The sequence below is a fragment of the Pseudopipra pipra genome, chromosome 20 (genome assembly GCF_036250125.1).
Source record: "Pseudopipra pipra isolate bDixPip1 chromosome 20, bDixPip1.hap1, whole genome shotgun sequence".
NCBI lineage: Eukaryota > Metazoa > Chordata > Aves > Passeriformes > Pipridae > Pseudopipra > Pseudopipra pipra.
This window is the reverse complement of record NC_087568.1, coordinates 11,055,452-11,074,057: the sequence shown is the minus strand read 5'-3', so window position 1 is coordinate 11,074,057 and position 18,606 is coordinate 11,055,452. Positions and strand designations below refer to the sequence as shown.

Genomic DNA, 18,606 nt, shown 5'->3' with positions numbered 1-18,606 from the left:
AGCCTTTTCACAAAAATACATTTCATACACAGAGAGTTTCTAGCATGTAATCTAATAACAGCAATAATTAGCATTATTGCTGCACCTAACAATATTCAACCTGTACTAAAACCCCAGGTGATAACAAACGTGAGGAACGTTGATCCCTCTCTTGCCTTGAACCCCCAAGTGTACACAGGAGAGCTACATTATGAAGCCACTGCTTAGTACAGGAGAAAAGCTGATGGCCCATTACCTAATTCAAATCCTGTCAAAGCTCCTGAGTCTTCTCATCCTCAGGGATCTCTGGGTCATTCTTTACTTAATGGTGGTGAAAGCAAAAATCCTATTTGGACATTTTGCAACAGTTTAGTCTCCCAAGGACAGACATCTAAAATATAGCAAAGGGCTGGCTGAGGCCAGGGGAGATCCAAACCTACACTGAATTCTACCTAAACCGTGTGTAGGTGCATTGACCAAAGGATGGGGGAAGTTTCCCAAACTTGACATGTCGAGGCCCAGCCAGGAGCACCAGAACACTCCTCTTGTCAGGCGATTGCAACACTGAGAGCATGGGAAAGTGGGGAGTGTTTCGAGGTGAGTGCACGGCCCAGAGCACTCTGCACCAACAGCTGATCCTCTCGCCTTGTTTTGAATGCAATTGGCTCTGTCTCATCTAAAAATGACTATTCTTTCCACGTACAGCATGAGGTGCAGGAAGCCACACAAGATCTTATCTGCAAGGGCATGTGCACTTGGGTGGTGTCTACACTGACAATTTAGGCAATTTTCCCACAGTGGGGTTCACATCAGAAGAATAACCTCTTCAGTAGAACTGCTTGGAGTGGCGATGCACGACAGATACCAGTGGTTTCTGATGACTCCTGTGTTACTTAGCTCTGCTTGCAAGCTGGGACAGCACAAGGGTAAATAAGTCTGTGCCTGACTTAGTGCACTATTTCTGAACCAAAGGCAAACGAATTTCTGAAAACCCATAGAATAAACCAAACAACAAAACCAGACTTTGCAGAGGAGGATCCAACGTCACCTCCAGGAAAATCACAGTGATCAAAGCTTGGATAATGGCAGAAATAACTGAGTAAAAGGCACATCAGGTATTAATCACTGGGCACATCTGGTTTGTGTGTTGGAATCACTCATTTCAAACTTGTGGCTCATCAGCTTTGATGGAGTTCTGAGTGCATTCCTGCACAGCGTATGACATCAGGTTCGATGGTTGATTGCTTCCTGCTCAAAGGGCACTCGACACACACAGCTGGCTGAGGAGAAGGTCTGCAGAAATGAGGAAAACACAAGATTTCTCAGGTCCACTCTCAAAGGACCATGAAGGAGTAGGACCATCTACATGAAGCAGTGACAGGTTACTCCTAGCTAAAGGATTTGAGGTGGAGAAGTAAAAGTCAAGGTTGGAATATGCCTGTGCACAGATGAGGGGAGGAGGCAACTGAGACCAACACTTCTATGATTTGTCTTCCTCAGGTCACTCAGCAGTTTTAAATGGGGTTTAACTGGTCAGTGCCCCCTCCAGTACTCCTTTGGAGCACTGCCCAAGGCTCCTGTGGGCTCAGGCCACCCACCTTCCCAGATCCACATTCTCTGTACGGTTGGATCCGCTGCTCATCCTCCTGGCTTCTCCCAGAGCCCAGAAGTGCTGGCAGGAGGAGCAGAGCACTACCATCTCATTTACGATTTCCCAGCATCGTTCAAGCTCCTTCCCCGCCATTCCCCAGGCAGAGGCCAAGAGCAGAGCCACTCCCAAAGCCGCAGGGTCGGGAGCAGGTGGCAGTGGCCCATGCATGGGCCTCTGCTCTGGAGGGGCATCATCTGGCAGGAAACTGCCAGTAAAGCTGTCCTTGAGCAGCAGAGCAAGTTAATAGGAAAAAACGGTTGAGACTAACATCATCATCTTTAAGTGAGAAAAAACTGCTGTAACATTTTCCTTAGTTTTCCTATCCATTATAGTTCTCAATTTAAAAGAAACAAGGAAAGTCAAATGCACATGCTTTAAAACACAGCAAAAGTTGAACAAGCCTTTGTATAATTAAGGTGGTGAATGGAGGGAAGCAGCAGTATCAGAGACATTTCCCTGGCCTGAGAACAGCTCAAAAAAAGTCAGAGTGAAGGAATCCAGAATCTGATCAATGCTAACACTGATCTCTACTGACAGATCTGCAACGATACATTGTGTGCACTCCAGCACTACATATGAAGTAGGACTACAAACACCAACATCCCTAACTTGGTGTTCAAAGCATCATAGCACTGAAAGTGAAGGTCATGGTGGGGATTGAACTGGTCATTGTTACACCTTTGAGTATTTGTGCTCCTTTAAGTTTAACTCTGGTCAACCATCCCCCTTTCTATTACATCTGCAGGAGTATGTATTGGTGACAAAAACTTGACATTCTGTGTCTAAACAGCTTTTTCTCTGGGTACTCCAACATATTTTATGGCAAATTTTAATTACTGAACTGTAATAGATAACCCACATTATCTTAATTGAAAGAGCAAACATTAATCAAATTTCACATATGGAATGATTCTTCCTTATATGTAGAAATTAATGGATGAAACATTAGTAAAGAAAATATACTCTGCTCTTGAAAACAGAGAAATCTGAATGGACAGCAACCGAAAAGCCTCTTAAAAACAAAACGCTACCAGCTTCATCCAATATTCTTGTTTAAGAAGCAAAGTGATGAAGGGGAGAGAAATGCTGCGAATCACCGACACAGAGAGGCTGGAGTGGGAGGTCTCTCAGGCCCAAGAATATTTCTGGTTGTCAGAGGCTAAAAAGATTATTTATTGTTTCCTTCCTAAACCCAGCTCCACTGCCACCTGTTCAGAATTTACTATAAAGCTGTTAAACAAGACGAGAACTTTGATGCTGACTGTGAAAACAAGTTTCACTGTATCTGACCCGAGCAGCACTCACTGCTGATCCAGAAGCAAAGGAATTTGATTTTTTTCTTTAAGCACAGCTATCTTTTTACCTTTATAAGCTGTTTAAAAAATGTAAATAAAATAACTCAGTGGACAATAGAGGGCATTCATCCCCCAGAAAGACAGCCGCCACCCTTAGACATGAAATATCGCAGCACATTAAGTCATGAGACCCCGCTAATCAAAGCTGACAGGGCCCTGAATGTGATTTCTGCTGAGACTTAGCGATATCATGGGGCACTGAAGCATGCACAGCCTGCCAGACTGCCCCTGTTCATGTGACAATGGTTTTTATTCCCCAAAGGGGCCTGCGAGTGACAAGAGTCCCCTTTGTCTCTGGGCTCCCGCATTCGCAGTGCAAGAGAGGTTCATTCAACCAGCCCCAGACACTCTTTGAAAGGCTGAAGTGTAACATAAGATGACCATGAAACACTAGCTTGCCTTCTGCCTACCCCTCATTCTTCTCCAGCACAGCCTGGTCTATTCAGGGCCTCTCGCAGCCCCGCTCGCGCTGCATTACCCCCGGTCTGCTGAATCCCCGCATTGTCCCGGCTCCGCACCCAGAGCCCTTCCCACACCACAGCCCCCAGCACCCAGAGCCCTTCCCACACCACATCTCCCAGCACCCATCACTCTTCCCACACCATGTTCCCCCAAAGCCCTCCCACACTATATCCTCCTGGCAGCATGGCTGGGCTCTGGCACCACTGGCACAACCCAGGCTGAGGGCAGCACGGAGCCACGGCTGGCTTTGGAGGGATTCTAGGAAGGGGACAAAGCTGCTACACTTCACCTGGAACTCCCTGAGTGGGAATGCTAAACCTCCCATCTCCCCACACTGTGGGGGCCATGATGGGCAGAGCTGGGAGCCCCTCACTCTGCTCCCAGTGCCTGGCGCTCCTCCAGCAGCTGCTCACTCCACTCACAACAGGATGGATAAACCCCAAAACAGCCCAGACACCTCAAACCCCCACTTACACATCTCTGCTTTTTCCCAAGCCGCCGTACCCACTGTTTTCCTGCATCCCGGGAGCACTAGTGCCATCCACTGGCCCAGCAGGTGCCTCCTCACCACAGCCGGAGCTGCCAAACCAGCACCGAGTCACTCCACCCGCGCCATCGTCCTGGGCCTGGCACTGCCTGGGCACGGCTGGGCACCCCCCTGACCCCTGTCCCACCACTGCCCTCCCACAGTGCCCTGACCCTGCTCAGCCTCCCGCCAGCTCCACTAAAACCAGGCGCAAGGGAGGGTTGGATTCACTTCAGAAACAAATAACTGCCACGGCCATGCCCAGGGAGCTCTGGGATCTCATTTGCCAAAGGAAACTTTCTCCAAAACCTCCACGAGGGAAGGGAGCCTTAACCCTCTGGGCAGAGATCCATGGTTGGCAAACCACAGACAAAGGGAATAATCTTCCCTAAAATAAGTGCTGGAATCACAGACTGGTTTGGGTTGGAAGCACATCTCATCCCATCCCCTGCCATGGGCAGGGACACCTTCCACTAGCCCAGGTTGCTCCAAGCCCTGTCCAACCTGGCCTTGGACACTTCCAGGGATCCAGAGGCAGCCACAGCTTCTCTGGGCAACCTGTGCCAGGGCCTCCCCATCCTCACAGGGAGGAATTTCCTCCCAACAATTAATTTACATTTCTCCTCTTTTAGTTTAAAACATTGCCCCTTGTCCTATCACTTTCTGCCCGTGCAAAGGTCTCCCTTACTCTTTTTTATAAGCCCCTTTAAGTACTGAACTGTAAAACACCCAGTGTCTTATTGCAAACACAGCATGAAAATAAATAATGGTAGTCAGGATTTGCATAGGTTTCTGTCCTTTCAGGTGAGAGACTGAAGAGCCAAAAATCCTACATGTGAATCTGCTTCACTGCTCCAGCTGAGAGATGAGGAATAGCAGGATGGACAGACACCCTCAGCCCACTGCAGTGCTCAGAGCCTGAGCTCCAGGTTGTTTGGGGTTATTTGTTGTGAACTGAGGTATGTTCAGTCCCCAAGGGCAGTAAAAGATTTCCTGTTATTTTTGAAGATATTTCTATTCATCCGTCTGGTAACAAAACAAAACTAGAAGAAAGTTATGGCTGAGAGCGAGAAGCTGTTGAGGTTTCCTGTTCTTCACACTGGGAATGAGCAGCAAATGAGCTCTGCTGAGGAAGAAAGAACAGAAAAACAATTCCACAAAAAAAATTTACAGCTTTCCAAAACCAGATCTAGAAAGAACTGTGTTTCTCATGAAAACAACAAATATCTTTGGAGCCATGAACTTAAAATCCCACTTGAATATAGTCAAATAGGACAATATTGTTACAACTGTCAAACACATTCAAAAACTTTTTGAGCAAAAGAGTGAGTCTCCAGCAGCTACCTGGGAATTTTGAACCAAATACAAAATATCTTTGTTTCAGTATTCGAAGAAATCAACATGAATGGAATTCCAGGATCTCACTTGGGAATTCAGCTTTACAGAAGAACAGGATTTTTAATACTGCTACTTGAGATTTTCCTTTTGCTAAACAAGATCAAGCTGTTCTACACTATCCAAGCGAACCACCTTCCTGGGAGAAAAAGAAACCTATAGTTTTTGTCTTTAAAACAGAAAGATCATAGAATGGTTGAGAGGGTCCTTCAAGACCACCCAGTTCCACCCCCTGCCATGGGCAGGGACACCTTCCACTAGCCCAGGTTGCTCCAAGCCCTGTCCAACCTGGCCTTGGACACTTCCAGGGATGGGGCAGCCACAGCTTCACTGGGCAGCCTGGGTCAGGGCCTCCCCACCCTCACAGGGGAGAATTTCTTCCCAATATCTCATCTAAAGCACTGGCACTATTGTAGTTTGCTCATGAGAACGTGAGAACTCCCAAGGCCACCAAGGTATATCCGTGATGCCAGAGATGCTGCAGTGCTGTAACCCCAGGGTAGAACACACAGGCTCCTGGGTCCAGTGAACTCCTGCCTGGATCAGTTACACAGTTTGAATATGAGCCTCACTGGTAAAGAGGCTTCAAAACTCCTCCAGCTGAGAGTTGAGGTTGGGGCAATCACTGAGTTTTCCAAGCCCTCCGGCTGCATGCAGGCTGGAGATAGCACAGCAGGTCTATGACTGGCTACCAAAATCCTTTCTTTTCTTGCTATGGAAAAGGAAAACAAAAAAGAACACAACCATCCCCTTAAATTCTCTAAATTAAACCCTATTAACCTATTACTTTCAAAGGTCAGAGAAGGAGGGGAGGGAGGATTCCCTGGCATTCTGTACTCAGCTAGCAGAAAAGCTGAGGCTGGACATAGCTCCTGTACAGGGGAAGAGCCTGCTAGGCTGCAGCATTCACAGCGTGCAGCTGCTGGGATGAAATGGAATTCACATTGAAATGCATCCAAAAAGAAGGACACAGACATTCACAGAGAGCTGGGAAGGTAAATTTATTTGAAAGACATGACCTACCTCTTTGTAATCGCCCTTGAGATAAAGATGACTGACATGTTCAAGCAAATAGTTCCGGTCTGCTGTGTGGAGCTGGTAAATGCTGATCAGGGGGTCAAGCAGATTAGCTGGGCACTGGGAGAGGATTCTGAGCACACGGGCCTGCAGCTTCTTCAGCTGGATGCCAGACTTGAAAAAACAAAAAAAAAAATCAAACATGGGTTTAGTAAAGATGGCTGAGATTCAACAGCAGTGGGAAATGCAGCTTGTTTAAACAGAATAAGCCAATTCCTTTGGAAGGGATTCTCCAATTTCCCCACGGAGTCTGCAAGCACAAATCAGAACAATATGATACACGTTATTTTCACAGCATCCAATTCAAAAACATGAAGAGTTTGCGGGATAATTCTGGAGAAGGGATATGGCCTTGTGCAAAAGTAAAATCTGAAACTGGAAAAATGCCCTCTGAACTAGCACAGCTCTTCAGAAATTCTCCTCTCTAGTTCTCAGCAGAAAATCTTTGAATCCAGAGACTCCCCTCCAGGGAGATCTCACCTGTCAGGCATAAGAATTCCATTTCACACTCCCAGGCTTGCTCCTGGGTGCAAGAAGGGCAGGAAAAGCAAAAGCACCATCAAAAGATGCACAGACAAAGGTATTAATCCTTGTGTTTCCCACATGATCATTCATGACACAACAATTTCCCACACTCGTGACTCAGGAATTTCAGTGGCAGTAGCACTTTGCTGCACTTTGCAGATCCTGTAATGGCAGAGCTCAACATCTAACCAGAGCCATTTGGAAAAATGTGAAAGGAAGCAACACAAATATAAAAGTATCCTGCAGTTCAGAGCCAACAGCTTATAGGAAAGAGAAAATCTCTTTTCCTTATAGGTCAGAATATGTAAAGGCAGAAGGAATGGTAAACATCAGGAAGTATAATCTGATGACCCAACATTACAGAACTAATCATTCGGCTGCTGAAAAGGCAGACTGTTCCCATTTTCTGCATTCCCACCATATGGCAGGAGTTAAGCAATCCTACAGTAACTGGCTTCTATTTGCAGAGCTGGAAGAACACACAGAGCAGATTACTGCAACTGGGTTTATCCTGACAGCAGGGATGTGAGTTCCAGTGGGAGAGCCTCCAGCCTGGAAAGGCAGCAAGATCAACGCTCCATCGAAGTGGTTTGATCTGGAAGGCTGGAAAGCCCAACTTGGGAAGGGAAACAGAGCTCTGGCATCACAGCTTCCAATATGATTTCATTTTCAGACCAGCATGCCACAGACAACAACATCTCAGTAAGAGTTTCACACCTTGTCACACTGTGTATAAGGCTACAGAGAAGATGCTGGACTATGGAATAAAGTGAAAGTGGAGATACTTGAGGCACATTAAAATCAGTCCCTCTCTCCCAACTCTCTTCTAACCTGTGGAACAGCAGGATGCTCTTTTATCCAAAGCTGCAGCTCTGTGGTGATGTAATACCCCAGGGAATGCCCTTTCCCCTTCCAATCACTGCTGTTCTCCAGCATGGCCAGGAGTCCTGCCAAAGGGTCCTCCAGTCCGGCAAAGCCCCGCCTGATTTCTTCCTTGAGCTGCTGAGATACAAAACCACATTGTCACGTACAAAAAGATTAGTGAATCCTCCCTTCCCCCAGCTGAACACAAAGCTTTATTTTTTTAAATTTAATCTATTCAGAGAGGTAACTGTTGCTATTCAGCCACCATCCGCGCCTCCAGTGACTTTTCATGTCATTACAGATTCCTTCATGGCTCACTGCACCTCAAACCCAATGGGAAAAGCAGCAATTGTCCACACTAATTATCCCATAAAGACAGAGAAGTTGTTCTGTGGGGCAGACAAAGGGGCTTGGGATTTGGGGGAGGGGGAGAAAAGAAGAGAGCTGGAGAGAGGGGTGTTATTAGGAAAACGGCAATACCGAAGGTAGAGAATTGGGTTCAAAAACCTGCTCATCTAACAGACTTACACGAGCACAGTGTATGAACCTCCTCATTCCTGCACCACAAACTTGCACATTTGACCTTATCCCCACTTCAGCCACAATGGCTCCTCAGCGTAACTGGAATATTTGGGAATCTCAAAATAGTTTGGATTTTGCACACAGGGTCAAAATGAATGAAATATCTGAGTTCAAACTCTGTCAGACTGCCATTCTCCAAATCTGTGCTCCTGTCCCCAAACCTCCCTGAGCAGGGTATTCTCTGCTGACCACCTACAGCCCCTGCATGTCAGGCATCGCGCACCTCCGAGAGACTAAAGGCCCTGCAAAGGGGTTTGGAACATGGGAAAATTCCATGCCATAAATCTTAGGAATCCCAGGGTGATGTGTTTAGAAATGTGAAGGAATTGGACCCTCACTTTGTGAATGTTAATAGGCTACTTACTACCCATCTGGTAGAAGTGATAAATTAGCAGTACTGAGCAATATCTCTATAATGTTTACATTAGAAGTAGTTTCCAAGGAGCTGGGAGGGTTGGCAGGGTGAGGAAGTGGCATCCTCAGTACCCACACAGGACCTCTCACTGCATGGTACATGCACCAGCGTGGAGCAGGGCAAAGGCAGAGACAGAAGACAAGAAATGACTGAGAGCAGCTGCTCTCTTTCTTTTCTGGCTAAAAAGCCAAATCCAAAAGATGCTCATTCCTGCTGCAGCCAGCACTTGTAATTTACTGTATATCATGGCCCCAGTCAGAGCTTCCAATGGAAACAACATAAAGTTTGAAGAACAACATGGAAAACAAAAGAAAATCTACAGAAAATCTGCCAATGAATTTGTTCTTTTTTATTCATTGACAATATTTACTGGAAGACAGTCATTTTCCAGAGTGCCTTTCATGTCTGGAAAAACCACAGAACCTATCGTTTACAACAGAAACTGTTTCTTTCTCACTAGACTATCAAAGGCAGCATGAAAAAGCTGATGACTAACAAAGATGTGACTTCAGATAAGAGATTTCTCCCTGCAAGTAATTTTCCCTGTGGCAAGAGTTCGCTTCAACTTCACTGGGAGATGCAGCAGAAGGCAAAGCCGAGGTCTTATCCAACCACAATCATCCAATACAACAGCCAAAGGAAAACAAAGCAACTTGCCAACTCAATTGCACTGCTTAGAAATGGCTTTTTTCCCCCCAAAGCCCCACTTCAGCACATTCAGAGCTTCCACCACACTGCTCAACTCCTCCTTGGGCTGGAGTCCGAGCCTGGGCTTTGGCGGGCTGGGTTCCAGCAGACACCAGGTCCTGCTGGCACGGGCAGAGCAGCTCCCAGCACTGACCCCGCTGCCAGCAGCATGAACTGCGCTCATCCGGACTGAATCTGGCCTTGGTACCAGCCAGGCCAGGACAAGCTGGGAAAAAGCCTCCCTGCAGCCCTCGGAGCAAGCTGAAGCCTTCAACCATGAGGTGTGTAGTCTGAGGGGGAAAAGCAAAACCAGAAAGGGCATGAGACACCTAAATCAGAGAGGAAAGAGTGCTGTGCTCCCTGGTTCATCCCTCTGCCAGAGAAGGATTCCTCTCAGACATAACTGCCATTTCCATTTCAATTGATTCCCATGGCAGGGAATGCTCCTTGGGGGATTTCTACAGCCTGACAGATCATGGGAATAGGAAAATGTTGCTGATGCTCAAACTACACACTTCTTCATTCAGCTTTGGTCCCTTGTTTCCAGTCACACAGCTCCAGGTAGTCTGTGGATGCTTCCTGGTTATTCCAGAACCGTCTTTCCTATGTAGAAAATGACCATTTCTTATACCCGCGTTCCAGAACTGAGGTCATGCCATGGCAGACACTCTCCTGCCCATGGTCACTGATTTGAGACCAAGGGCTGATTCTCCCAAGTTCACAGACAATATTCACTTACAGGCACACAGCGAGAGGCAAAGAAGCTCCTGCCATTTTCCTGGCAGTGGAGCAGACTGAGCTGTATTTAAACAAACTTCCCTCAGTTATTTGGGGTGGCAGCAGCAGTACAACACTCCTGAGCTGCACAGAGAGGGCAGGGCAGCCCTGCCCCTTAAGATTCCACACTTGCTGTGGGTGCATGACCCTAGGCAGGGATCAGCCCATCTCAGTCACAGCGTGACCAGCACATGTCAGAACCCACTGGGACATTCCTGCTGAGCTTCCCTCACCAGCTGGTCCCACCACAGGCCTCCTCATCACTCCAAAAAGGGTTCATTGGGGGTCAGAAATGCACCCTCCAGGTGGAGAAACACACTCCTGCCTGTACCAGCACCCCCACAGCACTGCCTAGAGGGGGACTTGCAAACCCCACTGGGGAGCTGCAGCCTGCATGTCCTGCAATGCTGCATCCCACTGGAATGACCAACACAAGAAAGACATGGACCTGTTGGAATGAATCTAGAGGAGGCCACTAAGTTGGTCAGGAGGCTGGAGCCCCTCTGCTCTGGAGCCAGGCTGGGAGAGCTGGGGGGGTTCACCTGGAGAAGAGAATGATCCAGGGAGACCTCAGAGCCCCTTCCAGTGCCTAAAGGGGCTCCAAGAGAGCTGGAGAGGGACCTGGGACAAGGGATGGAGGGACAGGACAACGAGGAATGGCTTCCCACTGCCAGAGGGCAGGGTTAGATGGGATATTGGGAAGGAATTGTTGGCTGTGAGGGTGGTGAAGCCTTGCCACAGGTTGCCCAGAGAAGCTGTGGCTGCCCCTGGATCCCTGGAAGTGTCCAAGGCCAGGTTGGACGGGGCTTGGAGCAACCTGGGCTAGTGGAAGGTGTCCCTGCCCATGGCAGGGGGGCAGGATGAGATGAGCTTTAAGGTCCCTTCCAACCCAAACCAGTCTGGGATTCTGTCATTCTGTGACCATTACAGAAACAAACCAACTGAACACATGGAGCTGCAAGTGTGAGTCCTGGGGATCCTCCAGCTTTTCCATCTCCTGCAGGAATACTCTGGTGTTTTCTGGCCAACGACACGTCCATGGGAGGTTTTGTCATTTCCAGAGTATTTTTCTTCCCAATCCACACACAGATCCCAGGGTACCAAGTGCAAAGAATTTTGATGATTACCCTTTCCTACTGTTGTTTTGTGGGATTAACTGACCTCAAGACCTAAAGGATAATATTTTTTTTCCTCCAACTGTAACAAAACTTGATGGAAAGCTCAAGGCTTTAGAGTTGCTGAGCTCAAATCTCCCTTGGTGAACGACCATTTGGAAAGGCACCTCTCACACTGGGTTTCCAGTTGTTTAGTAATTCCAGCTGGGAACCACAGACTATCAGTAATGGAAAGTCTAAGTGCAGCAGACAAGGACAATGACTAAACACTCCAGACACCCAGGATGGAGCACGTACACCAGGTCCTCAGCCATGCTGGCCATTCCACACAGGACACATTCCAGGAGATGCAGGGTCCTGGGTCTTTTAGAAAAGAAACCATCTCAGCTGTGAACCTGCCTGAACAGTGGAGAGTTAAACATGGGAAACCCACCACTCAGCCAATTCATCTACTGGTTTTGTTAGTTTTCAAGCTCCGAGATTTAGATTAAATATATTTTACTGCCTAAGAGAAATCTCCATGTAGAGCCCATAGGTTGCTGTATAAAAATACTGCACTAATTTTAGCCAAGCAGTGTAAATTCAGCACTCTAAAAGGCAAAGACAAACCAAATCAGAAAAAAAAAACTTTGAATAGGAAAGCTTTGATATCATTCCACTTGGCAAAGAGCACTTCTCTACCGACTTCAACCCTCATTTTTTACAGCTACTAGAAGTATTCTTCCCCCTCCCCAAAGATCCTCCATTTAATGGACAAAAAAGTGTTTAAAACAAAACAAAAGCAACTTTGATTTTTTTTCCCTCTGTGACTCAGCCCTGTAAACTCCAGCTCTTTTATAGGAGCCCCTGAGCTGCTCCACATCACACAGAGTACCTTTTCTTTTCACTTGTAGCTGCAAATGCACAGGCTCTTCCCCTGTGTGCTGGAATGAAAGAGTAGTGAAGGACTGCGGATCTGACCTGTGCCTGGACATGCTCTGCATGTCACCGAGGGGGCTCAGCCTTACCTTCCTCAGCTCTTGCTTTGTCCAGAGAAGCTGAAGGGTTTTCAGCAATAGGAGTGGGTCCTGGCCTGGAGGAGGGGGAAGAGAGAGAGAAAAGGAGGGAGAAAAACAAAACAAAACAGATTTATTGGCTCTGTAAAGGCAGCCCAGACACACTGGGGCATTGTTTCACCCGAGAGAAATCAGCTACTCCGTGCACTGTGTTGGAAACCACCAACCTTCCAACTGCCAGTCAGGATTAGAGTGCTAAACCCCTGCACTCCAAACCCCAGCCGACTCACAGCCACCACCCATGCACGGCTTTAACTCAGCACCCTCAGCTCCAACACTGCAGAGCTGTGCTGGTGCAGTCACAGCTCAGTCCTGCTGCTGCTCCTCACCCCGTCCACCCCCACCCCCTTTTCACATGAAACAAAACGGTCCTGGAAGAGAGAACACCTTGCACAGGTCGGGAAGGGTGATGAGCACACAGATTTTTAGGGAATGGCTCTGAAGTGTAACCTCATGGCAACCTGGGGGTGGAGGAGGGAGTGGGTGAATTTGGGTGCTGGAGGGGAGAGTCTGTCCTTGACAGGCTGGACTGGACACAGGCTGAGGGATCTGGGCAAAGTGGTATCTGAGGAAGAGGGAAGATGAAATGCTGCTGTGATTAGTGGCAATGCTAAACAAAGAGGGATCCAATATTTCGAAAGAAGGTTATTTGGAATTTTCCTCTTACTTTTCACCTAGTTATTGTAGAACTTGAAGTCAGTTGTTCTTTTGTGTCTATTATCATTCATCATACTGTTACTCATCATGCCAGTATTTCTGAACCAATTTTTTAGGAATAACTCATTTTAAAAGCAGTAACATGTTTGATATTTGATTCTATTTAATGCACAATCATTTTCTTATGAAACCATGACTCAGAATATTCTGAATGAAAATCGTCTATGGCATGAACAGTTTAAATGTGAAGAATGACTTTAAAAATCTGAATGAGCTCTCCAAAACCACTCCTTCTCGTGTACCTCTTCTTATGTTTTCACACAGCCAAAAGAAAATGTTAAACTGAAAAGGAAGCATTCTTTCAATCACCTTTTGTGTTTTACAATTCCTAAAGAGCTCATTTCCAAATGCCAGATTTCATGCTCAGTATCCCATCACACTTCATATTTCAGGTCACAAAAAACTTCCTCAGCTGTGAAACGCTCTACCTCATCCAACTGAACTCTGAGGCACTGCATTTATAAAATATTTGAAGTAGCAAGCTGATTACTGGTTGAGCCAAGAGCATGATAATATTCCCATTATCCACTAACCTCTGGGAAACACCAGCCAAATTAAAAATGCCACATTTACAATTCATAAGATAATATTTTCTTTCATCTCTGGTTGTTCTGAAATGTTGAACTCTCCAAACCCTGGCAGTTCTCAGCTACTGCTCCTCCTCTGGAAAAAGAAAAGGCTCTTTTTACACCAGAACAGAAGAAAAGCCAGATCCCTACTCCTCACTAAATTAGCAAATTACAGTCAAATTCAACCCATGTGTGTGTGCATATCTGCACACTCTCCTTTTGGCCTAACTCCCAAAGAAATTTATACACACACAGGAAAAAAAAAAACTAGAATGCAATGCAGTGTGTAACCAAATACACTGTAAATCTGAGCTGTAATTAATGCAGGGAACAAGCTGGAATGATACAGGAAATGAGAGCAGTTAAGGAGAGCAGTGTTTCACTTCAGATACAGCCAATAATTCAACTTGTTAAAAAGCTTTCTAAACCTCAATCAACAAACCCAGCCCTTTTCTTACTGACTTTTTCCTGCCTTACCTCCCTGCAACTGAAACCCAAACTCACTGGTCTGAGACACATAGACTGATGGAAACATCTCTCCAGTCAATTTTAACCAGCTCAGTGTGGTGCCAACATGGCCCTGAGCAGGCACAGGTACAAGGGGCACCTTCCCCTCCCCAGACCCTGGCACTGAATGCACCCAGTACTCAGTTATTTCCACAGACCCCACCTGGAGCACTGTCCAGCTCCAGGGTGCTCAGCACAGAAGGACACAAACCTGTTGGAGCAAGTCCAGAGGAGGCCACAAAGATGCTCCAAGGGCTGGAGCCCCTCTGCTCTGGAACCAGGCTGGAAGGGCTGGGGGGGTTCACCTGGAGAAGGCTCCAGAGAGACCGGAGAGCCCCTTCCAGGGCCTAAAGGGGCTCCAGGAGAGCTGGAGAGGGACTGGGGACAGGGGATGGAGGGACAGGACAAGAGGGAATGGCTTCCCACTGCCAGAGGGCAGGGGTTGAACGAGAGAAACTCTGAGAAATCACCTGTTGGTGACCAAACAGGGCTGCTCCTTTCCTTACCTGGTAAGGCTTGTAAGCATCTAAGGATGAAATATAGTCAGAGGCTAAACATAACAAAATAACCCACATGTAGCAGCTCCCAGAGCCAAACATGAACGGGACAGCAAAGCCACATCATGCCATTGTCTAATTCCACCAGAGAGGAGGGATGCTGCAGTTCATGCTGGATTTTGAGCTATTGCATCCAGTTATTCTCCAGCTGAGACAGAAGATGGAAATGTGAAGGTTCACATAATTTTGTCTCCTGAAAGAAATGAACAATTCATTTGTTCTGTGTCCTGCAGAACCTCTTTGGAGGACTGGCCTCCTCATGGTTCTCCTGGCACCCATAAACAAAAAATTAGTGTCTTTGGCATTGATGAAGAATTAATAACTACTGCTATATTCCCACTGGAATACCAGACAGGTTCCTGCTCATCCACATCACAGAAGGAAGCAGCAGTAAACTAATGCCGGGATATCCAAGGAAAAACAACAGGACCTTACAGGGAATTTCATAAGCCTTCCAGACAAATCTGGAGAGCAGACAACTGCTCCAGACACAAGAGAGTGAGGAAGAAATACAAGGGAAGGAGGAATAAAGCAAAGAGACTGAAAACCAAGTGGTCAGAACTGAACCACAAGTGCACTTGGGCTTGGCTCAGGACAAGAACAAGGCAAGGATGGGGCATGGCCAGAAAAACACCTTCATATGCTCCACCAAGAACACCCAGAATAGCCACTGCTGAAGAGAAGTTAAATCCTGCAGAGATTCCTACATCCTGAAGAGATATCCAGCTATTAGCAAGGGACATTCAATGAGTAAAATAAACAAAACACGGATGTAAACCAGCAAAAAACCCCAATGTGGCAAGTCAGAGAGATGAGCTGTCCCTGCTCCAGCTGTGAGCAGCAGGGCTGGCCGGGTCCACCACTGCAGCAGCCGAGACGTGTTCGAGGCAACTGAGCCCACCCCGTTCCTAGACCAAGCTCCAGAGAGAGTGCTCAGTCTGACACTGATCCTTCCCTTCACAGCTCCAAAAAAGGGGGTTGCAGGCCATAAAACACCTGGCAAAGCCTCACCAAAACAAGGTTAAAGAATGTTAGTGGAGATCTCAAAAAGACACATCTGTGCCCACTCCATCAAGACACAAATAACTTTGAGTTTTTCCTCTGAGAGTTTCTCCCAATAGCATGTTCCTGTTTTAAACATTTTGACATTAACGTATTTCCTCTCAACATTTTTCATTCTGAAAATAAATGAGCTCTGCCCTGAATCTGGTACCAAAATTGGAGGAGCTGGTAAATCAAATGTCTTCCAGTTCTCAAGATCTGTGGTTACATTTCAAAACCATATAAACCACAAGGCTTATATTTCTGAGTTAGAAAAGTGCCTCTGAGGAAAACCATAAAGTACTTTCTGTTCATTCTCTCCTTTTCCTTTGTGCATCCCTCACCCAGACCCTGCTGTGATCACAACAAAAGCGGTGCTCACGGGCTGGTGAGGTAGCACTGGGTTTGCTGGTGAGGTTTGCAGGACATCCTTGCAAAATTCTGCTGCTTTACCACCAGTGCTGCTGAAATGGCCTGGCAAGAGAACCCCATGTTCTGACTGAGGCTCCTCGTGTCTCTCACCTGAGGCAAGTGAGGCATCCAACCCCAGAGGAGGAATTTCCCAAGGAAAAAATTCCTGAGACTTTCTCTTTGTGTCCAAAGCCATTAAATGCCCCCAGATGTTGAGATCTGGAAGAATTACAGTCAGCAAAAGAAAAGATACAGAATGAAAACAAAAGCAACCCCCAAAAATAAGGCTCAAGTGACTAAAATGCAGTATCACAGCCCCCAAACTGTCACTTACAGCTGAAAGTCATGGACAGGAAAGGTCAAGAACAAAAAGCTAATTACAGAATCACAGAATCATAGAATCTTCTGGGTTGGGAGGGACCCACGAGGACCATCCAGTCCAACTCCTGGCCCTGCACAGACACCTCAACACTCCCCCCTGTCCCTCAGATTGTTGTCGAAACTCTCCTGGAGCTCTGGCAGCCTTGGGGCTGTGCCCACTGCCCTGGGGAGCCTGGTCAGTGCCAACCACCCTCTGGGGAAAGAACCTTTTCCTGAGATCCAACCTGACCCTGCCCTGACACAGCTCCAGCCATTCTGTGGGGTCCTGTCCCTGCTCACAGGGAGCACAGATCAGAGCTGCCCCTACAATGATTATGTTTTCTTTAGGCAGCCAGATTACACCTCTGCCCTGCAAGTTAGTGGGATTTTAATAAATGTTTAATGGAATATCCAACAAATCCAACCCACCCAGTAAACAATCAGTGAATTTTTACTATTACTTATTGCCTTGTATGCCCTCTGCCCCAATAAATCCCTGAGATATGTTCTCTGTGAAAACTCCTGTTCATCTCTGATATATCTGAGATATTTTTCAGAAAGGAAAACAAAAATTTGAGACATTTCTGCGTCCCCGCCCAAGGGCAGCCAGACCGTTTGGACTTAAAAACTCCAATATATCAGTGTACAGGCAATGCACAAGCTGAGAGTTTGGGTGAGCACAGTCCTTCAGCCAGCTCGTGTTCCAGCAGCACGATGGGTGCACCCACACTGCCCATTAAATTACAGCTGGGAACCAACAAATACTGTGTTATGTAAGAACCAATCAAAGTCTCTGATCAAAACCTACTCTGCCTCAATTTTGTTCAGAAGTGGCTGCAGCTCACAAGTGTGTGCTGCTTTTGCAGAACAACACGCTGAGAGGGCACAGAAATAATATCACTTTGATAATGCAAAAATGAATGGATGCATTTTCTAGGGACCAAATTTGAGTCTTTAAGGACAAGCTGATTTAACTAAAAAGGCACAAAATTCCTCCACAGAAATCCACAGATTGTGACACCTTCCAGGTGTTCTCGCTGTGCCTCCTTTTCATGGGCACACATAATATAAATAAACCTTCCAGCGGTTTTTAAGCAGTTTTGAGCTTGAGAATATGATGCCGCAGGGAACATCTCCTAACAATGTGAAATGACATTTAAAAGACACAAAACCAATTCTAAAACATGCAGGTATGTGCTCATGCATTGTAAAAGTATGGGTTGGAATTAAAAAAACATACAATAAAGAAACAAAAGGAAAGGGCTATGTGAATCCAAAGTAAGTAGGAAGACTTGAGAAAAAACAAGTACGAGTGAATATGTGGGTGTTAGCAGAGCATGGCAGTGCCACTCTCCTTTTGCTTTGTGGGAGGCTTCTTCTGTGATTTCTGCTTACTTGGATTTATCCCAGGGCCTGGGGAGCGATACCAAACATGCCACATATCCATGGATGGGTAAAGATGTCCCACACACCAGAATTAATGGTCACCAATCAAAACAGGTATGACACAGATTATTTCAGAGTTAGGAATATGCTGTCACAGCAGTTCTTGGTCCTGCCACGTCATCCCTCTCTTGTACTGAAGAATCACTTTAAGAACCCTCTCTTAAGTCTGAGGCTTCCAGCAAACCTGGGACTGCAATGGGGAAATCCCTTTGGAAACAGAAATTACGGCGGTAGAACCCCACACTGCTGCTCCAGAGCATCCCTGGGAAGCCTGTTCCTGCTGCTGGGCAAATCTTGCTTATTCCTGTGTCTTTTGGAGTAACTTCTTGTGTTTCCATCCTGGGTATATCCAGTAAAAGCCTGTATTCACACGTACATAGAATGCTTGGTGTTGGGAGGGACCTTAAAACTCATCTCGTTCTACCCCCTGCCATGGGCAGGGACACCTTCCACTGGACCAGGTTGCTCCGAGCCCCATATGCAATTCTCTTCTCTGGTTTCACAAGGAGGAGAGAGCAAAGGGCAATTAGTGC

General features: G+C 46.7%; 1 protein-coding gene across 13 annotated transcripts in view; it reads right to left on the bottom strand.

The window, feature by feature from the left end:
• EXD3 (exonuclease 3'-5' domain containing 3) overlaps positions 1-18,606 on the bottom strand; it is a 294,208-nt gene that overhangs the window by 188,675 nt on the left and 86,927 nt on the right. For 8 of the 13 annotated variants that reach the window (XM_064677279.1, XM_064677280.1, XM_064677275.1 and 5 more), the window contains 3 exons: positions 12,418-12,482; positions 7,802-7,972; positions 6,392-6,559 (listed from right to left, as the gene is read on the bottom strand). In XM_064677279.1, coding sequence (XP_064533349.1) covers positions 6,392-6,559; positions 7,802-7,972; positions 12,418-12,482 — 404 coding nt within the window. Of the gene's footprint in view, positions 1-3,921; positions 3,994-6,391; positions 6,560-7,801; positions 7,973-12,417; positions 12,483-13,715; positions 13,823-18,606 lie in introns of those variants that run through there. The other 5 variants (XM_064677283.1, XM_064677282.1, XM_064677281.1 and 2 more) reach the window with 5 other exon arrangements.